The 23,013-nt window shown below is 39.2% G+C and overlaps 1 protein-coding gene across 1 annotated transcript in view; it reads right to left on the reverse strand.

Annotated features, from left to right (window-relative positions):
- notch1b (notch receptor 1b) overlaps positions 1-9,075 on the reverse strand; it is a 43,303-nt gene extending 34,228 nt beyond the window's left edge. The window contains exons 1-2 of the mRNA XM_017452027.3: positions 8,731-9,075; positions 7,324-7,396 (exon numbers count right to left, since the gene is read on the reverse strand). Coding sequence (XP_017307516.1) covers positions 7,324-7,396; positions 8,731-8,788 — 131 coding nt within the window. The 5' untranslated portion in view covers positions 8,789-9,075. The remainder of the gene's footprint in view (positions 1-7,323; positions 7,397-8,730) is intronic.
- Positions 9,076-23,013: the final 13,938 nt, after the last annotated feature.

Here is a 23,013-nt window from a genome sequence, read left to right on the forward strand (position 1 = left end):
AAAAACTCATCAGCCATGGAAACTGGAGAGAAATGTGAAGCTACAACTGGTAGCCAAAGTCAGAGATTTAATTCTTTCACAGTTTTAACCTCATACTAAACTAAACCAAGCATGTCAAGTTGGATAACAGGTTAATACAGGAAGTAGACCTGCTGGAGGTGTTTGGGTATTGGTAGGTCAGATCATGCCACGACTTTGGACATCCCACTAATGTCATTGATGGCATTACTCTTCCAAAATCATCAGTTTGGGATTTTGCCATTGTAGTCAGCTTTATAAGAAAGATCATAGTTTAATAAATTTCTTTGTCAAGAGCTTTAGGAGACATGACTCTATGTTCCACAAAGCAAACAGTCCCAGCATGTCTGTAACGAAAGATATGATGGCTGGTTTAAGGGTTTTTGCAGACAGTCTGAGGGAAGGAGCCTGGTAAGTGAGGAATGTAACCGTTTACACAAAAAATTCACCCCAGCCTGCGTCCCCATCCCTGACAGCACTTCTCAGTGGAGACTGCTGGCAGCCGCACTCCACAGAGCCCAGCGAAAAATCACACCAGCTTTGAAAACTCTGCTGGTGCTTGCCCAGCCTGGCAAACAGTTCCACGCCTCATGGGAATGACAAAAGTCAAAACACATGAATGCATATAGTCATCCCCTCTATGAGTTCTGTTAATAAGACACACATAAATGGAAGCGCACATAAGACTCGAGCAGAAAACTTTGGCGGTTTGGTCTTTAATTTGGCAAAAGCTTGTCATGTTGCTGTCAGCACAAAATCTGTCTTTGAAAGACAGTGAATATGGTTCGGGTTAGAGACCAAAGGCATTCGAACTGTATTCTAAATGGAAAATAAGTGTGGTTGCACACAAATCATACACAAGTTTTTCATAAAAACAAAACAAATTCATCAAATCAGACATGGTGTAAACAGCCATGATTTATTTGACGCTGTTTGGCCAGACAGTGACCCTACTAATGTTATTCAATCTTTACTATGCACTAAATAGAAATCTTTGTCCTCTGGTCTGTGATGGGATTCCTTTTCTATGTGGCCACCCGTAGCCCATGACAACAGGTCTTTGCCAGTGCAGCAATGTGCGGTCAGGCTAGAGCAGATGTTTTGCTGACACCTGACCTCTTAACCAGATGAGATACAGGGGGGTTTCCTCCCCCAAGGCCCAATCTGCCATCTGCCATCATGAGGTCGTACAGTGGAGGAGGCTCTGTCTCACACATGGAGTCAAACCCTAACTCGGATTTCCTTTCACGGCTGAACTCCTCTTTTCGAATAGGGAGGAAATGTGTGTGCTGCTTTAATGAAACTGCTCAAAGTTCAGTCCTTTTCTTCATCGGCGCTGATAAACACTGTAAACGTTGATTTGTGCTGATGGTTATGGTGGTGCCATTACGACTGACCTGGAATTTTCATGCCTTAAAGCAAGACTAGAATAACCCTTTTAGTTTGGTAGTAGTTTAGCCCTCTTCAAACCCTCATTTCCTGCATTTGGGTGTCTAAACACCTTGTCTGATCTTTAGGAAACGATGGCCTCAGGCTCCCCTGCACGCTCTGTAATCACTATGGGATGCCTGATCTTCCAAGACCACATCTGTTGGTATTCATTAGAGACATGCTTGTTTATCCCTAGTACTGTAGGACCCCATGGGAAAGGCCCGCAATTCCAGGGATAAAGCAAGAAGCAGGCATTAGAAACTCTATATGGACCTAATGAGTGTTAGTCATGATGGTTTTGCAAGTCTGGGAACTATATTACTACATGTCCTTCACAAACACCTTGGACATAGAGCTGCATTGGACATTTCACAAGGAGACTTTATCTCCAATATGCAGCATTTCTTTTTTCACATAGCTTCACAAGAATTGCAAACGGCATGTGGTATTTCTTGAGGCAGCTGCCACTGCTACAGCTGAATGGCTTAAACCACAGACAGTAGATATGTATTGTGTGGTACCTAGCAGCATGAATACCTTGATAATGATCGCTCGTAATGCAATGTTCCACAGACAGATGGCTCAGGTCAAAAGCATCAAATAAAAACAACACGGCTGATTTTTTTTTTTGCTTGGCCAGCTGTGCATACAGAACTTGATCCGCCACACTTGGCTGTTTGAGAACGTGTGATCAAATGTTTCGCAGAACACAATGTAAGCGTGACCATTTGTATCACATTTATACAACAAGACGCAAAAACTTACCATAACGTACATGCTAAGTGATTCTGACACTAATGCCTCGTTTAAGACGTTGGCTTTCTCTAGTGATATGCTAATAGGCTCGACCTTCTAGTCCTCCCTGGCTCTGGAAGTGCATTTCCTGTATTTGAATGCAGAGGGGAGCACAGAGGAACTCATCCTTGACCCTGTAAACAAAGCTCGCATTGAAGCATTTGAGCAAAGACAAGAGGGTGCTTTCATACAGTACTTATCATAGATGGCCATGGACCAAAATAGTGACTGCTTTGATTGCTTACCCACACATGCCGTTACTTGAAAGTCACCTTTGTTAGGCTACATTAAACAAATATATTTAAGTTAAAGATGTACAGACGGGTATTTTACAGCTGCTGACATGTTTGCCCTTTAAACAGTGTGACTGATCAAAATATATCAAGCTTAGTGTCAGAGGTTCAATAAATACGTCTGTATTTATTGACATCTAGGTAATTTCTTATGAAATGTCAAACACTATGACATGACTCTTCATACACACAACTGTTCAAACCTTTTGAATGAGTAATTTAAACTATGTGCTTAATAATTTCTTTCTGTCATTCATTCTCAGAAACGGCTTTATCCTAGATAGAGTTGAGGTGGAGCAGGAACCTATCCCGTGGGAGAAATCTGGAGAACCCAGAAGAAACTATGCCTGAGAAATCATGTGCAACATGCCATCGTCCTGTTGTGCCGCCTAACTATTGCTGATTGATGATATTATCGCCTGTGGCTTTTGAGGGGGGGTGTTGAGAAGGGGGCGTGGCCAGACATATGTAACGCGTGCTGTGTACACGTTATGTCATTACAATGGAAAAGACCACTGTAAGCTGGTTACGAGTCGGCTGTAGCTGCAACTGCTGGCGTTTAGTCAGTTTAAATACACATGCATGTGCTCTGTGGTGAAGATACTTATTAAATTTTTGTTTGGCAAAGTAGCCCTGATAAACAACAAACTGTTTCATTTTCTTCATTTAAAACCCCGTTCACATTTTGCGAGCAAAGACATCCACGTCTTTATTTGTTTGGCAAGCATGGACTAGGGAAGCTAAGATGCATCGAAAAAAGTTGTCTTGTTGCTTTGCTCTGAAGTCAGACAGCAGATTATTATGGTTCGTTCAGGATACAAAATAGACAAAAAGGAAACTAATATTACGAGATACAACACAATTTGTTTTTGCCGATCTGAAAGCGGCAGACACCACGTTTTCTGACAGACATTTAAATCATCCAACTTGATAGCCATCGTGATTATTGGCGATTCCCGATACTACTGTCAAGCGTCCCAAGCCTAGAGGAAACACACAAACACAGGGAGAGCGTACAGAGCTCTTCTCAGACAGAAACCTGAGGATTGAAGGGGCAACACTACGTGCGGTACCACCGTGTCACTGATGTCCTCAACAATATAAAACATAAAAGGTTTAAAAATGATTTATGGGCTCCCAAGATGTGAGATCGGGAGTTTGAATTCCAACTGGCCAAAAGAGCAAAACTGTCTGGGCGAGAGCGATTGAATACTCTCTGTCCCCTGTCAATCAGCGAAACGCTTGGACATGAATGTATGTGGAAGAGGGCAGATAGTGCTTCCCTTCAACTGTGTTATTCTGCCCCGTGAGGAAACATGAGCAGCAGTTAGGATAAAGGGATTCGGCTGGCTTTACATGTCTCGCAGGAAACACATGTTAGCCTTCACCCTTCCTGGTTGGTAGCTGATAGAAGAGAGCTGGCTTGTGGGTGGAAGTGGGAGAAAAATGGAGGGGGAAGAAAAAAATTTTGTAGAAAGCTATAAAAATGAAGAAATCGTATGTCCCCAGAATACTGTATAGAGCTGTTATTACTGATGATTATAAAGCGACTTAGAACACTTAGAACACTTTACTAAACACTGAGAGGCAGGATCCAAGTTAACTGTATTTCTTTTATATTTGTATATTTTAATGACTGATTGATGTGACACCAAACTACTCTGTTATTATGTCTGAAAGAGTATTATAGGTTACATAACAGGAGCATTGTTATGTGGGTAATTGTAGGGTAATTGTCATATCCTATTTAAATACAAAGGGAAATTGTCATATCCTATTTAAAGACAGCTTTTTCTATGATTAATCTGTTTTCAAATTTTTCAAGTTCAAGGCATGGGCATTTTTGTTGGTTGCTCTCGGAAAGCTACACACCATCAATAATGACACAAAATTAATTTTTAGAAATCCTCATATTTGGAAAGTGATGATCAAATCTAGAGTCAGCTAATTTGTGGAGAAATTAGAAATAAATGTTTATAAAGAAAACTCTGGTGCCTGGGTTAAAAAATTATTTTTTAGTTGTGTGTTATATTCTGAATTCTTTTTTAAAATATAGCATTGAATAAAATATGGCCACGCTTTTAAACAGTCGTTCAATATACTGATGTATCAGTTCATCACCAGAACATAATAAATAACCAGAACATTATTTATTCTCAATCAGGAAACACAGAACTTTAAAATGGCTTTATCACTAGAGATTCAGAAGTGACATCTGTTGTGTAGTGGATCCACCAGCCTTCTAAACACATTAACCCTCACCCAGTCTTTGCAACTGGATCTAGACTTCATCCTTGCTGAGAAAAGCTCATAGTTCTGTAGAGCAGAAGCCTGGTTAGCTTTCTGAGGTGTCAGGTGCACGCCAGGTTGAGGTTCTTCAACTGTTCTACATCCCCTTGAAGCCCTGCGTCTTTCATCTCCTTATCGGATACTAAGCTCGTTTCGTCCAGTCATTTCTCCCTTGTCCACTGCTGTAAAATCCAGCTCTGGAAGCTGCTTTCCATTACTCTCAGCAAGGCAGATGTTTGGCTTTGTCCAGGCTTCTGAGATAGCACTTCCTCGCTAAGCACCAGAGACTGAGCACCAGATTTGTGGCCTTGGCATTCCTGGCACAGTTTGTAAAGCATGACCTCTGTATCTCCACATTGTTGTATAAGACTGGCTGAAAGACACCTCATCTTACAGCATTGACAAAAATGTTGGCTTGCTTTGCTAGAGAAAAGTTACCAAAAAAAGTGCCTGTAATACCACAGTTTCTATGTTTCACAAAGTTGTTTTTGTCCGGAAAATGCAGTAAAACGATGCTCATAAGCTGTAAGATCAAAAGAACCATTAGCAAAACCTCACCCCTCTACTGTTTTATAGTCTATTCATGAATGTGCAAATAGCTGTAATGACCCCTTTAAGCAAGTGTCAGAACAATTTGCCACACACATCATGCTGGCGCTCAAGGGAGAAATAAGCAAAATCACATGTTTAGGAGCTGTAAACTTATCAAACACTTCATTACAGCATGTGGCTGGTTTTATAAAACAAGCATGCCATACATCTGTCAAATCAAAAGCCTGACATTTGCATTATACTATAGTAACATTTGCTTTCATTTCATTATTCCCGAATGCGATCCACCACTACAGCAAAGACAAACTTTCAATGTCAAATTCCAACAAACGTGCACGTGCCCACGTAGCAAAGCTAAACCAAATGCTATGAGTGTAATGACTGTTCCCAAGCATTTTCAGAGCATGCACAATGGACTCATCTGATAGCAGCATGGGGTGGTCAAAACTGACCTGTGAACTTGCTGCTTGTGAGAGCTGGACAGACACACTGCAGGCCCAGTGGCCCGTCCACTCTGTACAGTCGAATAATACACACCAAACAGCGGACATGGTAACCAAGCATCTCAGGGCGGGAGGAGCAGCCCTCGTCCTATCTCTATGCTTAATTAGAGGAGTCTGAGGGTATCCGGCCACAATGGTCGCTTTGTGGCTCAACTGAGGCAGGGAGACTGCCAGACAGAATTAAGACATGGCCCCAAGCCAGCATGGCCCCATGAGAGAACGGCCCTCTAAAAGAGGCCGCAAACATTGCCGCGGTCCCTATTTCAAACCAGTCACGCTGATAGCTTGCTGATAACGAGAAAGAAGACACTACTAAACTCGGCCAAACTCCCTGAAACTCGAGACCACGTTTGTATCTCAATTGTGCACAGATAGAAAAAACTATCAAAAGTTAGCTTCAGTAAGAAATCAACTCACAGCCAGCGGCGATTTCATAACAACCCCCCCACCCACCCACCCCCAATTCTAATCAGGAGAGTGAAGGTATGTGCTCTAGGGCGGTTCGCTTTTTATATTCGTCTGCTCAATTGTTGCCAATTATGAAAACATCCAGTCCAATTACACTCTGCTGCCATCTGTCCCTCTAATATAAATCAAAGAATAGCTATTCAAAATGGGACAAAACACCCAAGCGAGGATAGGGGCGTGTGGGTTGGGGGGTATAGGCATTCTGGGAAGCCTGACACAGATTAGTCACACAGAATTAATCTAGATGGGAGAACAATGGATGCTGAGTTTCTGGCAAACCCCAGCTGTCGTTTCATAAAAGAAAAGAGAAACAAGATTTGGGGCTTAGAGCGTCTCTGAGACTTCTGTTAGACAAGATGCACAAATAGCAAGACAAGAGAAAGCCAAATTTCCCTCCCTTCATCAACATCATCACCATCATCCCCTTCATTGGCTGGTGTGGACCATGGCTTCTCTTCGAGAACGTGCGTAAGCATTACAAAAGCATGGGGGTTTAGGTGTCAGGTAGGGCCTTGGTCTAAAAGCGGTATTTAGGCATGCCATCACACATTTTTTCCCGATTGCCAGGGTACACGGTCAAGGAAAAAGGGTGCTATTCCTTGTCTCAGGGATGGTGTACACTTTTTTGTGCTTTTAGTATGTATCTTTGACCTACAAATACATACATATAGTACCTTTAAATTTTACCCTATAAACTAATTACCATAATTACAGTATATTTATGTACTTTAAATCATTTTAAAGGTACACTATATCCACATTTTTCAGAGACAGATGCTTATTAAAGGTACAAAAGATAGGTACAACCCCAATGAAACTTCAACGATTCTATATCAGTAATTACTGTCAAACTAACAACATAATTCGGCAAGTCTACTCATCGAAAGCATCAAACAAGAGGTCCAATATTGGTACGGTACAACTGGCAGGCTTCGTGCTCTCAATGTTTTCAACACACGGAGATTCAGACTCACTTGCATTCTCCTCTTCCATCTGCAGTAGCCACACACGTACCTCCGTTTTGGCATTTCTCAGAACATTTCAGACCTGTAAGTACAAGAAAATGTCAGTAAGACAATGCCTTGCACAAGCTGATACAAATACAAAATTTCATATACATGCCAAATTCCCAAGCTTAATTAAGAGAAAGAAGACAAAACACGTAAAGACGGTATTTGTTTTCCTCCAAGTGCCAACGAATTTTCATTTATAAGTAAATGAATGCTTTCAACTTGTTGGAGAGAAACCAAAATGCTGTGGATCGAAGCCCACAGACAGTAAAAGGGATGGCGTAAAAGTGTGACTCCTAACACCTTGAAGAGATGTTTGGTGGCAGGAGAGCCTGAACCCAGCATTGCTCGAGTCCTTCAAACTTCAGCTGCTCTCCAGAATGAGGCTATTTTTGGTTGTTAACACAGACCTGCTAAACCATTTCTGTGAAACTTTACCTAACTGTGCTAAAGTAGCTTTACTGACTATCTATCTATCTTATCTATCTATCTACACTCAGAAAAAAATGAACTGTTTTGTACCCTTGTTCTTTTGCCAAGAAAAATGTTAGCAAAGTACTTTCCAAGCTTTACTCTATACGGTAATTACGGTAAACTTTAAACATTTTAAAATGTACACAATATCTAGCCTACATTTCCAAGTGGGAGACACATCGCCTATTAAAAGTACAAAAGATAAAGGTACCAACCGGGCGACTACACAAATACACTTTATTACCTTTTCTTCTGAAAGTGTACATATTTAGTTAGCTGTGTACTTCTCTAGTTCTCTTGTTTACGGTTAGACAAGCTGTTTACGCGTCAACGAAGTTACACTGTAACTCTTTTTTTAAAATTATTATCATTTTTTTGTTGTTATTAATTTTTTTTTAAAAAAAGCTTAATATCTGGTAAGTTCTTATGTTATTAGTTATTAATAAGATATTAACGAGCAGCGCGTTACAGAGTCTAACAGTTAGCTGTACTGTAGTCTACACCATTAACCTGCAGTGAAGCGGCGCCTGTTAGGGAACCGTTATGTGATTTACACTGACTCACCTGATGCTCAGTGTGTGTGAAGTGCTTTTTATTTGCTATACATTCATATAGATACCTTCCACACCATCTGGAACTTTTTATAGTAAATTTTAAAAACGTTTTAAAGTCAATCACAGCGTTGAGTGACTTTCATTCTGAGAGCAACAAGTGGGTTTCTAACTGATACTGGGCTATTTTCGGTTCTTCTTTATTGTTGATTTTTGTTTTTGTTTTGTTTTTATCCGCACTTCATAATCCTGGTCAGTTTCAGATTTTTATTTAGCTATTTATTTGATATGCACTTTGTAAATAAACAGAAACAGGCATGTTTTTTTTTCCGGCGTGGCGTCTTACCATGTGTCAAAGCAATCAGCGAAATCACACGAATCAGGTTCACGAGGAAAAGATGCATTCCTTCTTATGGAGCTGTACGATTCCGCGCGTTAACATAGATCCAACATTTGTTTGGTTCGAAGGAAAGAAAAAACACACACACACACACACTGAGATAGAGATAGAGATATATATATAGAGAGAGAGACTGAGAGATAGAGAGAGAGAATACAGAATTATATCCAGATATGGCGCTTTTCTTCCTGTTCCCCCGCAAACTGCGCGCGCGTGTGACCTGGCCTTAGCAGTGTCAGTGAATGGGATTCAAAGCTCCCTCCGCCTCTACACTTTTTACAACAGCTATTCATCTGCTCTCCTTTACTCCACACACACACACACACACACACACGGAGGCAGTGGGAAAAACACGCCCCTTTCACGCGCGTCGATCCGTTTAAAACGCAGAAGCGGGAAATAGATGGGAAAGGATTTCAGGTTTTATTGTCACGTGGTCAAGGAGCAGACAGTGTACAGTATGCAATGAAACTCTTATGTGCAACATTACACCAATAAACATAAACATTAATTTTTCTGTCTGTAGCTTATTCATATTGTTAATTGATATTGTAGAATTAGGGTACTAGTTAGTTTTGGGTGTTGGGATGGTAAAAGTCGTTTAGCCTTGTGCCTGAATTAAAAAAAGTTACTCTCAGGTCCATAAAGGACAAAAATGTTAATGTCCAATAACTGTCATAGAAATATTATATAGGCTATTCATATTTTTTTCCCACTTTCACTGACTTTTATTTTATTTTATTTTTATTTATTTTATTTTTTATCAGCATCAGTTCTGATCATAATTAGCAAACATCAGAATTGTAACTCTTTAAATGCTGGTTTATTTATATGATGCCACATATGTTTTTTTTTAATGAAAAAAAGAAAAATGATAATTATTTTCCATATATTAAATGCTAAGCAGAATTTTATTCTTTGGTTATTACAGTCTTTGATATGTCAGCGATTAACAACAACATTAATGTTGATGTGTTCATATTTTTTATGCAGTGTCAGATTTTAAAAAACAAACCCTACCACTCAGGTCCATAGAGGACAAAAATGTCCATGTCAAGAAACTGTTATAGAAATATCATATATTAATATTTTTTCCATTTTCACTGACTGCAATTTTTTTTTTTTTTAACGAGCATCAACACTGATCATAATTACCAAAGATTCATTCATTTTCAGAATTGTAACCCGTTAAATGCCGGTTTCTTTACATAATGCAAAAATCTTCTAAGCTCAGAACCTTATTTGACTCATATACATGGGGTGGGATTTGTGATTCCCAGTACAATATAATTTCTTTCTTTCAAACCGTTCACACACACACACATACAATTTTCCGTACACACAAACAAACCACAACTCTGATATCCATACAAACACAAACACCCACATAATTATAGCTGCATCATTTATTCAGTTGGTCTGCAATGCTCTATAATACAGCAGAATCAGAAAAACACAAAGCATGTATTTTCCCTTTAGGCAAAACCTGAGAAAATAGTACACATTTCAGAAAATAAAAAATAAATGTTTTGAAACCTTGTCAACAAAAGAAAAGCCTCTTAACACAGAATGCATGATTTTTTGCTTAAACGTCACAGGGATTAAATATTGCCGTTTGAATGTGTTTCAGTGGGAACATTTTTATCCTTAAGGTCCTGAGTGCAACTATTTTGTGTACCTAGTTTAAAATAGATTTATGAAAACAAATGAGGGTGAAATATTAAAGTTTCAATAAAAAATTCACACCTTTTGGAAAATTGATTCTGTTTGCATTTACACAGGCAAAATGATTTTTACAAAATGAAAAAGATAAAAATGTCCATAAGGACACACAAGGGTTAACTGGCTTAAAGTGGAGTTTCTACAGCAGAGCTTCTCAAACTTTCTGCAGCTAAGGACCACTTTTACTGTAAAAAAATTTTTTTTAAATCATGGACTCTCTCAGAGCATTTTATTTTATGAACATAATACAACTATTCCGATATTGACCTCATTTAAATGTTTTCAATACTATTTTGCTATTTATTGACATTAAATAGGGGGGCACATCACCTTAGCGGTTAGCATGTTTGCCTCACACCTCCCGGGTGGGGGCTCGAATCCTGCCTCCGCCCTGTGTGCATGGAGCTTGCAAAGCCCCCTCATACTTGGGGGTTTCCTCTGGGTTTACTCCAGCTTCCTCCCCCAGTCCCAAGACATGCGTTGAAGGCCGATGTCCAAATTGTTTGTAGTGTGTAGGGTGTGTGTCAATGGGGGTGCGACTGTGCCCTGCAATGTGTTGGCACTCCATTCACTTTGTCCATGCCTTGTGCCCCAAGCTCCCTGGAATAGGCTCCAGGCTCCCCTGCAACCCTGTGTAGGATAAGCGCTATGGAAATGGATGGATGGAGTCAAACAGTCAAATAGTATTTTATTCCTGAAATGTCCTGACACGATGATGTTTACAGGCCTACTTAAACAGAATAATAGCTATTAGACCTCAATAGTAAATATATTAACTTTAATAAATGATTTCCACCACTCTAGCTATGCTTCACTGACCCCTGAGAAGCATGGGTGTACAGTATATACAGCAGAAAGTGCCTACAAATGTGCTCAGTCACAAAAGCTACATAATGCTGCAAAATCCTATAATGATCCTGACAGGACTTATATCCAGACTAATATATCTTTGACATACCATTTTGACATTTTGACTTATTTGTTTCTGACATGCTATTTATTATGGCAGTTTTTTTTCAATTATTCAAGTTTTTGTTATTTTATTAAAGATAAAGGCCTTCCATTTCAAATACAAACCACAATATAGTCTACAAAAATTGAAAATCAAAAGCACACTTCAAGCGTTAATAGCCTACATACTGTGTGTTACCTTTAAAATCCCTTGACCAGATCAAAACATAAAATCAAATAAAATAAAAAGTTTCTGTGTACAGATCAGTGACTAAATCTCTGCTTCACTTTTTTGGGACTACAACGAAATTAAAGAACAAATAAATTTATGTGATGAAAAATGTTGACTGGCACAGGGAGAGTTTCAGGAGTTTATCAGCAAACACAGAGTCATATAGTGCCCCACCTTCATTTACTTAATCTTCAAGGCAAGTACCGTAGGTAAAAGCTTCAATGAGGATGATTAAGCAACTAAAGAAAGCAGTTCTGCACCTTCAGTAGGCCAGCATTTAGCTGCACCCTCAACATTTGAAACGTTCTGACTAGTATGTACTTATGTTTTAATTCATGCAAGAAGGCATAATTATATATATTTGCCACAAGGAGAAATGGTTTTATATAGAAATGCCATAGGCTACCTGCAATAGAATATAGACAAAAGTAAAAATTGGAGTTCACAGAAGTGGTGATTAAAAACCTATATAACTTATAAAGCTTTCTTGTGTGACAGTAAAGAAAACACAACTTAATCCATTCATCTTGCTGGAATGAGTAAGGTGAATTGCTTTTTCTCTATTATGAGTAAGTATAAGGTGTGACAAGCAGTTTCAACACCCCAAGGCTCTAGATTTTCCGTCTTGATTCATTTAGTACTCCAAATTGGCACCATTCCCTCAGGGTGTGGGTTTGTATGTGTGAGTAGGTGCCAAAAAGCTGCAGGTAACTGCAGGCAGTGTGGGAAACATCTCTGGAGGCAGTGTGACCTGAAGGCTGGGGAAAAGAGGTTCATTGTGGAGGCGGCATCCATGATAGGGAGATAATTAGAACTGTGTACAGACATGCAGAAACAGCTCTCACACTGCACGCTGGGATCAGAAGTGTGAGAACTGTCATCCTATCTGGGACTGCAGTCTCATTTTGCTGTTTTGCGTGTCATAGCCTACATTGTCTATAAAAGTGAATTTCAGCTGATGTATTCAACTTGAGTGGTTGCTCCTTCGTCTGGGCCTCAGAAGGATATTTGGGCCTCTGAATTCATTTTGCTGCTGAGGCCATGGGTATCGCTAATGTCTCAAAAAGCTGTTTGACATGGTCTGTCTTTTCATTAAACATCACCGTCCACCACTAAGGTGATCCTTCAATGAAATAAATAAAGAAATCCATTCTGTTTGAATCCATCCACTCTGTTTTACTGTGGCATCCACATGACCCTCTGTCAGAGATCTAAAATACTTAAATGATTGTACATTTCTTTCTATACTGTTCATAATTATAGTTTTGGGGTATTTTGTGTACTTTACCTGAATATAACTAAAAATTCATACTCAATTACTTTCAATAAAAAAATCCACTCTTTTGCAGCTTAAATTTTTCACTTTTAGTCACGAATCTCAAAAATCATGACTCATACATTTTTTTTTCTGTTCAACTACCTATATCAATTATTTATATTTGTGTGCACTTTAACCTTACTTATGAACTGTAATTAAAACATCCAGTCAAATCCATACCCATTAGTAGGAATACCACATCCACTCATCATTCTCTCTCAGTCTGACTTGCTTGTAATACTTTAATTGAAAAAATAATAAAGCCAAATTATTGATATAATTTAATTAAATAAATTATTTTGTTCAATTTCACTTGACGTTGTAAGAAATTATGAAGGCTAACCATGACCTGAACTCTAACCTTAAACTTCATAACTTTCAATACAAATAGAGTTATTTGACTTAATAAAAATTAGCAAATATAGGAATGCACTGGGGGGGAAAAAGCCGTGACTACAAGTTTCACTTAATATCACTGATTATTTTTAAACAATTGGACGCTATTCATTCCAACTTTCAGTCAAGTATCATTTTGAGGAGTTTTTTAAAATGACTTTTAATTGAGTTAAATGTTGACACTTGAGTATGATTTTTCTGAACTTTTGTCACCCCTGATCCATGTTAGTAACGTTTGAAGATAGTTATGGGAAAGGGATTAAACACCACATGAAATTCACATTTGACAAATTTGCAGATCCCCTGCGACAGTGAAACAACACAGACATCATTCTTCTGTAAAATAAACAAAACCTCTAAGAGCAAGGCCAAACAATAAATGTATTTTCTCCCAGGCTTGCTCTTCAGAAAGTGCTGTAACAAAATATATGTTATCTATACATGTAGTATTACACACTTATTTACTCAAATTTTTATGTTTGAAGGGTCCAACAACAGATATTAATGTTTTTACCTTTGTATTGTCAACAATGTCTTTAAAATGCCATACTCCAGTCCAGTACAGCAGTGCAACCAACACTTAGGGCAGAAAACGTAAAAAATGAATTATGCTTAACAGGCAAATGTCTCAAGATTCATACATTCATGCTCCAGAGAAAAGTTTTTTTTTTCTCAGAACTAGCTGTGATTTATATCTGTGCTGCAATCAAACTAAACCCACAAACTACAGATTATCTCTGATTGGCATTCATCTGTCACCTCGTGGGATACATATGCCAAACATGTAGTGCTGATCTAGGATTATTTTACTTTTTCCACCTTAATATATGCAGTTAAATAACCGTCCTCTGAGATTCTTAGAAAATATACATTTAAAGGCAAAAGTTTGAAAAGATTAGGAAAAATGTGACTTCCAGTTTATAAAAAAAGGGAAAGAAACATGGATGTGTCCTTCAACAAGACATCAATCCAAAGCATAAAAAATAGAATTTTCCATGATCCAATATTTAACTTAGCCAGCTACATTCCACATCTTATTGTTCTTCATGTACTGCCTGATTGATGAACCTATGCTGTTTGGTTACTGAGAAACAGATTAGGAGGGCTAAACTTAAATCCACAAGTTATTTTGCTTGGGATAAAATACACTGCACAGAAAAGTTTTTTTTTAAAAGCCTTTCCTTTATTGCTATCAATTCACTGGGAGGAGCTACTAGAGACAGCAGCAGCTGTTGCCCCAAGACATGTTGGGGCAAATCCTCAGCCAGTCCCTATCCATTAGCAACACAGCTTTGTTATTATCATCAGGTACATTAGCTCTGGTTTGTTTAGTCGGGGGATCTACGTGTAGGTTGGTGGTCTTCTGCAGATACAGATAGACACATTTACATCACTAAAGCTGAATACGTAAAACTCAAGTGAACAGAAGTTGATGGTTGGCTTTTGGTATTGACCAAATTTGTTGTAGTTATTCAGTTATTCACATGATAGGGGGGGGGGGGGGGGGGGGGGGTGTCAGGGCTCCCTACTAGTGCAAGATAACACTGACCAGAGCACTAGAGTCATAACAGAGATGATAACGTGATCCCAGATGTTTGCAGGTTAAATCCAGAAGGCTCTCATAAAGCATACAATATGATAAAACCATGAGATTAGAGCACAGAAGTACACTCAAGTTTGGCTTGTTCTTTTATCTGCTGTTGAGAATGGTCTGCACCAGAGATTCTGCGCCACTTTGGGAAACTAAGAAGCTAAGGGGGGAAAAAGCAATTTCAGTAATGCTGAGAGGAAGGATGTGGATTAAACAGGTCTTCTGTAACTTCAGTGAACAAAGAGCTCAGTCCATATGACACATGTATGTCTGTATGTTGCATTTAAGTGTTGTTTTGCCTTGTTCCACTATGAAGTGAATACTGGATGTGGTGCCATCTGGAGAAAAGTGGAAAAGTACAGTGGAAAAGCGCAAAAAGTTATTGTGTTCACACCATTGCAAAATCACCACTAATCACCTCACACTTCAGAGACTTGGGATCAGAGGTGAGAAAAGCTTTCACATGTACAAAGGATTTGAATTTGTCCAAAAACAACATTATACACTGGTCAGGATGCTGGAGCTAAAACCACTTGCATTCCAAAACTGCCAGCTAATCTCAGATGGGACAAACTAAGATAAATCATACAAAAGGCCGATATCAAGGATAAACATGCATATTTCATTATTAGCATAGTATTTAAGAAACACTTACTCTTAATTGTAGTTTGTGCTCTGCTAGACTTTGTGTTAATTCAACACTGGGCATTTTTCTGTGTGTGTTAACAGTTATTTAATGGGTATATGGATCCTGGCAGGATCACTAAAATGGGCAGGATCACTAAAATCACCTTCCCTAATCACTTTGCTTAGCATTAGGTGTTGTGTCTTCCACTTCAACATCTGTGAATTTGAAGCCTATAAACTCCATTTGGAAGTTTCTCAGTCCAGAATGAAACTAGTATGGGTTAAAAGTCTAACTAGACACTCACTATGATTTATATATATATATATATATATATATATATATATATATATATATATATATATATATATATATATATATATATGGATGGATATACACACCGATCAGCCTCCTTGTGCCACCAGCACATCCCACAGATGCTCAATAAAATTGAGATCTGTTAAAGTCAACACCTTGGACTCTTTTTCATATTCCTCAAACCATTTCTGAACAATTTTTACTGTGTGGCAGGACGTATCATGCTGCTGAGAGGACACTGCCATTAGGGAATACTGTTTCCATGAAGGGGTGTACTTGTTCTACAATGATGTTTAGGTAGATGATACGTGTCACAGTAACATCCACGTGAATGCCAGGACCCAAGGTTTCCCAGCAGAACATTTCCCAGAGCATCAAACTGCCTTAACCGGCTCGCCTTTTTCCCATAGTGCATCTCGGTGCCATCTCTTCCCCAGGTAAGCAACACACCTGGGCATCCACATGATGAGCCTACACTCCCCACATGCATCACTGAGTCTTATATACCTATGACCCTGTCTCCGGTTCACTGGTTGTCCTTCCTTGGACTAGTTTTTGTAGGTACTAACCACTGCATATTGGGAACATCCCAAAAGACCTGCCCTTTTGGAGATGTTCTGACCCAGTCATCTAGCCATCACATTTTGGCCCTTGTCAAAGTCACTTAAATCCTTATGCTTGCCCATTATGCTTGAGTGTTAACTTGCTGCCTAATATAGTCCACCCCTAGACAGGTCATTGTAATGAGATAATCAATGTTATTATCAATTTCTTCTTCATCCATTCATTTTCCATACTGGTTATCCTACGCAGAGTATTGTCTTGTTAGAATTGGTATAATATTGTATATATAGTATAATATGGTATAATATATATGTGTATATATATATATATATATATATATATATATTATACCATATAATACTATAAGCTATAAATCTATACAAAATTCCAGATTTACTATATACAATATGCAATATAATACCATGGTACATCCTTAGTTTCCAGTCAAAATTTAATTCAGTAAACACATATTTTCTAGTGATTTAGCACTTTCAATGCTTAACTGAGGTTAGGCACAATCATTTCTGGCAACATTCATTTGTTAAGGCCTATGACTACAAATTCAAGACCTTTCGTGACCACCTGAAATTGGTACAATGTCCCATTGTGGTTCTATTGTAGCGTTATAGCTTCCTCAGTGAATCAACAATTGATTTATACATCCTGCCTCTCCACCACCACCCACAACCCCCCACATTCATCAAACAATGCCCTGTGGCTTGTCTAATGTTTAAGACAATGAATATATTGTAATGAATGATAAGTGATGTAAAAACAGAGACTTGATCTAATGTCATATCATACCAGTGTGTGACGAGTCACATAATCACATATCACAACAAAACATTTGTTTATGGTCCACTAATGATTGCACACAAAAACACAAACTTGTCTCTTTTATAGTGGGCCCAGCTGCTTCCCAACATTGTGACGCTCCACCTACAGACGTCGAGAGACGACGTGTGGAGAGACACCCGGCAAAACTATGGCACTCCACCGCTGTCCAAACTGCAGAAGGGCATGGTATCTGGCTCTGTTTTTGGCCACAGAGTCACAAACAGGAAGTCACTTGGGGCCAGTCACACAGAGACACTTCCCCTTTTTGTTTTTGAGGAGGTTGTGTGAAGGTTCACAGCGTAGACCCTGTGTCGCCCTGCATCTCTTAATGCTAATCCTTCTCTTGGCACACCCACTGGGGCATGACCTCATTGTTGCTTTTGTGACCATTCTGATGCCAGCCGTGAGCCTCATAGATAGGTTTCCACCAGCAAGTTTGTGAAAATAAACTGGTTATTATGTCCAAAACAGTGCTGAAATTTCTTAACATCAGCTGTTACTTTGTATCAGACAGTGGGAAACATTCACTATATTTTCTTTACTTTTTATTTTGATATATTTCCTTAGCATTTCCTTTATGACTGGTACATTTAAATCTTTTCCTGTGTAGAGCAGGGCAATGTGAAAGATTTTCTTACTGGACAATGCATGCACTGTAACTTCTCTTAATTTGCAATACATGTCCAGTGATTACCTTGCACTGCCCTGTTGTCACGTATCTATAACATATTGCACCAAGGCCTTGGAGTATGCTTTCTCATTCTACTGCATACTTGTATATGGTTAGAATGACAATCCTCCTCTGCAGTCTATTAAATATAATATTTTATGTCACAAAACGTCTCCCTTGTTGATCATCTTCACATAAACAAGCAGTGTCTTGTGTGTTTCATCACCTGTACCCAGATTAGTAGTAGAAAAGCACTTGCAAAATAAGTAAAGCATTAAAAAAATAGAGACAATATGAATAGAGCTTACTCTATTCTTAGACTTGGTTGATTTATAGTTTCCTTCAGCAACTCTTGAACTTTCTCAAGGACCTCAGCTGTGACCGTCAAAGTACATATCAGGCGAAATCACTGATATCAAGGCAGAAGGTGAAGTTGAGGAAAAACCCAGTCATGGCTGGACTGTTTGGGAACCATGTGGCCTTTTTCCATCCATGATTCTCTTGAGACACAGCAGCACCACTCAGCTCTCTAGTTTATCTATGTTTTGTCTTCTTGTTTTACGTTTTTCTAGCTTCTAGATGTGGGGGTCTGAGTGTTTTGGTTCGTGCCTGTCAGCTTGAAGTTCAGTTGAATTCAGTAGATATGATATCCGTCAGGGTGGAGCCAGACAGTGATCATTAAAAGTGCATCTGCAAGGAACTGTGGTAGCATTCCATGCAAATACAGAAATAGGTCAGTTAGACCTTAATGACCTTATTATAAGGCACCCACTTGGTCAGTTAATTAGTTATTTATTTACTACTTTTATTGTTGGGATTTAAGGTTAAACTAATGTGACTCTCTTTCTAAAATAAACACTTAGCTAGAGTATCTTCTTGACTTCTTGTGTGTGTGTGTGTGTGTGTGTGTGTGTGTGTGTGTGTGTGTGTGTGTGTGTGTGTGGGAGGCTATGGATCATGGATCATGAGGGGTTGTGGCATTCCTCCATATTCTGGGTAAATATCTGCAGGCCACTCATGGGAAAGAAGCTCCTGGACTTCTGGGTCTTTGCTAATGACCTCCAAACAAAGTTGCCATGCTGGTGTGACTTGACTTAACCTTGTTATTCTCATTGCTGGGAGTTTGCTGCTACAGAAGAACAGAGTATGTGTCTGTATATGTGTGTATGTAACATAGAATCATTATAAATATACACTCACAGGCCACTTTAATGGGTAAACCTGTACACCTTCTCATTCATGCAATTAACCAATCAGCCATTCATGTGGCAGCAGCACAATGCACCAAATCATACAGATACAATCAAGAGCTTCATATGAAACATTAGAATGGGGGGAAAATGTCATCGCTAAAACTTTAACCGTGGCATGGTTGTTGGTTCCAGATCGGCTGGTCTGAGTATTTCAAAAATTACTGATCTCCTGGGGTATTTTCACACACAACAGTCTCTAGAGATTTCACAGAATGGTGCTGAAAACAAAAAACATCCAGTGAGCACCAGTTCCACTGGCAGAAATGCCTTGTTGATAAGATAGACCAGAAGAGAATGGCCAGACTGATTTGACCTGACAGGAATGCTGTGGTAACTCTTTATTTTAATAGCACTCTTTGCAGCCATGCTGAGCAGAAACGCATCTCAGAAAGGCAGATGGGATATAACAGCAGAAGATCAGGTTCCACTCCTGTCAGCCCAGAATCTGATGCTACAGTGAGCACAGGCTCACTGAAATTGGGGTGTTGAAGATTGGAAAAAGACCATTTGACGTTTTTCCAATCTTCAACCGTCCCGTTTTGGACCTGAATAATTGCATGAATGAGCAGGTGTTCCTATTAAAGTGGCTGGTGAGGGTATATGTAATCAATCAGGGCTTTGTGTAATGGTGATAAGTCTTTCATATTTAATATGAAATTATAACCCGGTAAAATATTGATGCCAGACTCATGAAGGTGTTCCAGGGTAATACTGTGCAGTATTCCAGTCAGAATAAAAGAACTACACAAGATTTTAGTGTCCAAATACACATCCTATATCCACAGGAAGCCAGTGATTTTATTTCCATGACCACATTTCCACTCTGCCCCAAAGCCTATGGACAGCCACACACAGAGTGTTGCAAGGAGATCAAAAGTGGCCATGTCCTTCCTGATTCATTGTATGGACAAAGCAAACGTACACAACACTGATTTCCAGTGTACTTCATTTAACTATTTACTTACATCCATTTACAACAGGCTAGCAACTATAGACAGATCTTCTCACATGTTCAGAAGCTTAACCAGAGACCCACAAATCCATGAGGTTCGCAGGCTCCTCAAATGTCTGCAGCGACACTGGTCAAACAACAACAATTTTAGGTGACGGCTCACGTCAAGCCTTTTCATGTTAAGCTGGGAGGTGTGAAGTCTGGCTGAGGAAATTGCAAATGGATAGGAAATCACAAAGGAAGAAATTAACAATATGGGAGTAGTGTGGGAATGAAATGGTGAGAAGGGAGACAAAGGACTCACTTAGGTTCCCTAATCTACCTTCTTTCTTAAATAGTTTAGGTGAGTGTTTCGAAACAGAGCCTAGGTGTTCCTGAGAACCTACCATCGAGTCATGTGTAAATTATAAACAGCTACGAGAAAGGTCCATGGATTTCAAGACCTCTCAAGTTCTTCTGTGTGTTCTTGAGAACCTTCCCGGACTTTCAGGGCTAGTCAATAAGAAATGACCATAGCTTTAAAGATCTCTTGGCAAAACATGCAATGTTTCACCCTACTTAAGCTACAGGAAGCAGGAAAACATTCACAGCAGTCTAGCTAAGAGCATGTCAGCATGTCCCTTCTCTCTCACAAGATATTTTGCATACTCTCAGGCTAAACACACAAACAAAATAATTATGTAAAACACAGTTGGACAAGGACAAGAATGTTCTACAGGGTCGTATGAGAGCAGTGTGAGTGGCCCTTATTTTTCCATCCGTCTTTTCCACTAGGACTGCAAAACTAAACTGCTGACTTTACAGCCTGTGCATATGTGTGTATCTCAGATTTCCCTCACCTGTCACCTGGCATCATATCCTATCACAACAGCTCTCCTTGAAACAAAGTGTGTGAGCCTGAAGCAGTGAAGCGTGCTTATTGTCCAACCTGATCTCTCAGTTTCGACTGGTTCAGCAGCTGCATTCCAACAGCGCCTGGGAACGGAGATGTCCGGGTGGAAAATGATAATTCGCTTCACATGTCTGTTTACAGTAAATAGACAGGAACTCTGAGATGTTCTTCATTTAAATGACTGTTGTAGTTATTGGTTAATGGTTGTTGTTATTACTGTAACTTAACAGAATTTTAACAGACTTAGGGTAAAACCCTTATTTGTTGTATAAATGAGCTCCACTCGCTGGGAATCCTGTGCTATGCAAACACATGCAAAACCATAAGTAGAATTTTGAGACTTGGTGGGGGCTTAAATTCCCCACGGCCTGGGAAAGAGAATAAGTATATTCTTCCTTAGTACATCCCAATAATCCTAAATAAACCAAACATATACTGTAATTATACCTAAACCACTGTTAATAAAATACAACATATAGTGTTCATCGCAATAAAGGCCAGAGAAACTCTGTTAGAATTTATTACTTAATGAAAAAAAATGGAAACAGACAGAGAAACAACATTTATTTAGGACTGTCCTCAGGGTCAGATAAACACTGCTTTAACTGCTTGCCCATGTGTTCAGAATCATTCAAAGATCCCAAAGGAAAGGCATAGGGGCACAGGGGGTGTTGATAGACATCCAGCTGTTCTCCTGTGCTGGGGAGGAACAGGTGAGCAAGCACATTTAGTCATCAGAGTTCTCTAAATGACCAAATGCTTTGATTGATACAGAGATATTTCAACACATTTGAGCTGAGTGAAATATAGTGAAGTAAATGTATAGTACACTCCAGTACCAAGAGCAGTTTTAATATTACTTAATGAACTAATACAATTTTGTAAAAAGGTACTACACAAACCAAGTCAGCATAATGAAAAACAGTTATCCAATACCAACTGGGCCTGTGTGAAAATGTATTTTCCCCTGTAGTTACTAATTCCCCAGATCTATGAAACTGCATTCATAGTGGGGTTCAGCTGGACTAGACACAAGCAGGCCTGATTAATGCGAACCCTGTTCAATCAAATCAACACTATTTAACTTTTTCAACAGTATGAAGTTGGTTAAAAGGTCTTACTGAGTAACACACTATGCCAAAATTGAAAGAAATTCCAGAAATGATGAGGAAGAAGGTGACTGAAATACATCAGGGTTACAAAGCTATTTTGAAAAGACCACACTGAGAGCCAATATCTCCAAACAGAAAAAATTCAGCACAGCACTGAACCTTTACAGAAGTGGCCGACCTTCAAATATTCCTACAAGAGCACAGCAACTACTCATCTAGCAAGTCACAAAAGAGCCAAGGACAACATCAAAGGACCTGCAGACCTCTCTTGCATCAATAAAGATCACTGCTTATAACTCCACTATCAAAAAGACTCTGGACAAAAATGTCATCCATGGAAGAGTGGCGAGGTGAAAACCACTGCTAACCCAGAAGAACATTAAGGCTCGTCTGAATTTTGCCAAAACACACCTTGATGATCCTCAAACCTTTTGGGAGAATGTTCTGTGAATTGACAAGTCGAAAGTGGAACTGTTTAGAAGATAGGGTTCCCATTACATCTGGCATAAACCAAACAGAATTCCAGAAAAAGAACATCATACCTACGGTCAAGCATGGTGGTGGAAGTGTGATGGTGTGGGGATGCTTTGCTGCTTCAGGGCCTGGACAACTTGTAATAATTGACAGAAACATGAATTCTGCTCTCTACCAGAAAATCCTAAAGGAGAATATTCATTCTTAAGTTGAAACTCAAGCACAACTGGATTATGCAGCAAGACAATGATCCAAAGCATAGGAGTAAGTCCACCTCTGAATGACTCAAAAACAGCTAAATTTTTGGAGTGGCCTAGTTAAA

The sequence above is a fragment of the Ictalurus punctatus genome, chromosome 22 (genome assembly GCF_001660625.3).
Source record: "Ictalurus punctatus breed USDA103 chromosome 22, Coco_2.0, whole genome shotgun sequence".
In the NCBI taxonomy this organism is placed as follows: domain Eukaryota; kingdom Metazoa; phylum Chordata; class Actinopteri; order Siluriformes; family Ictaluridae; genus Ictalurus; species Ictalurus punctatus.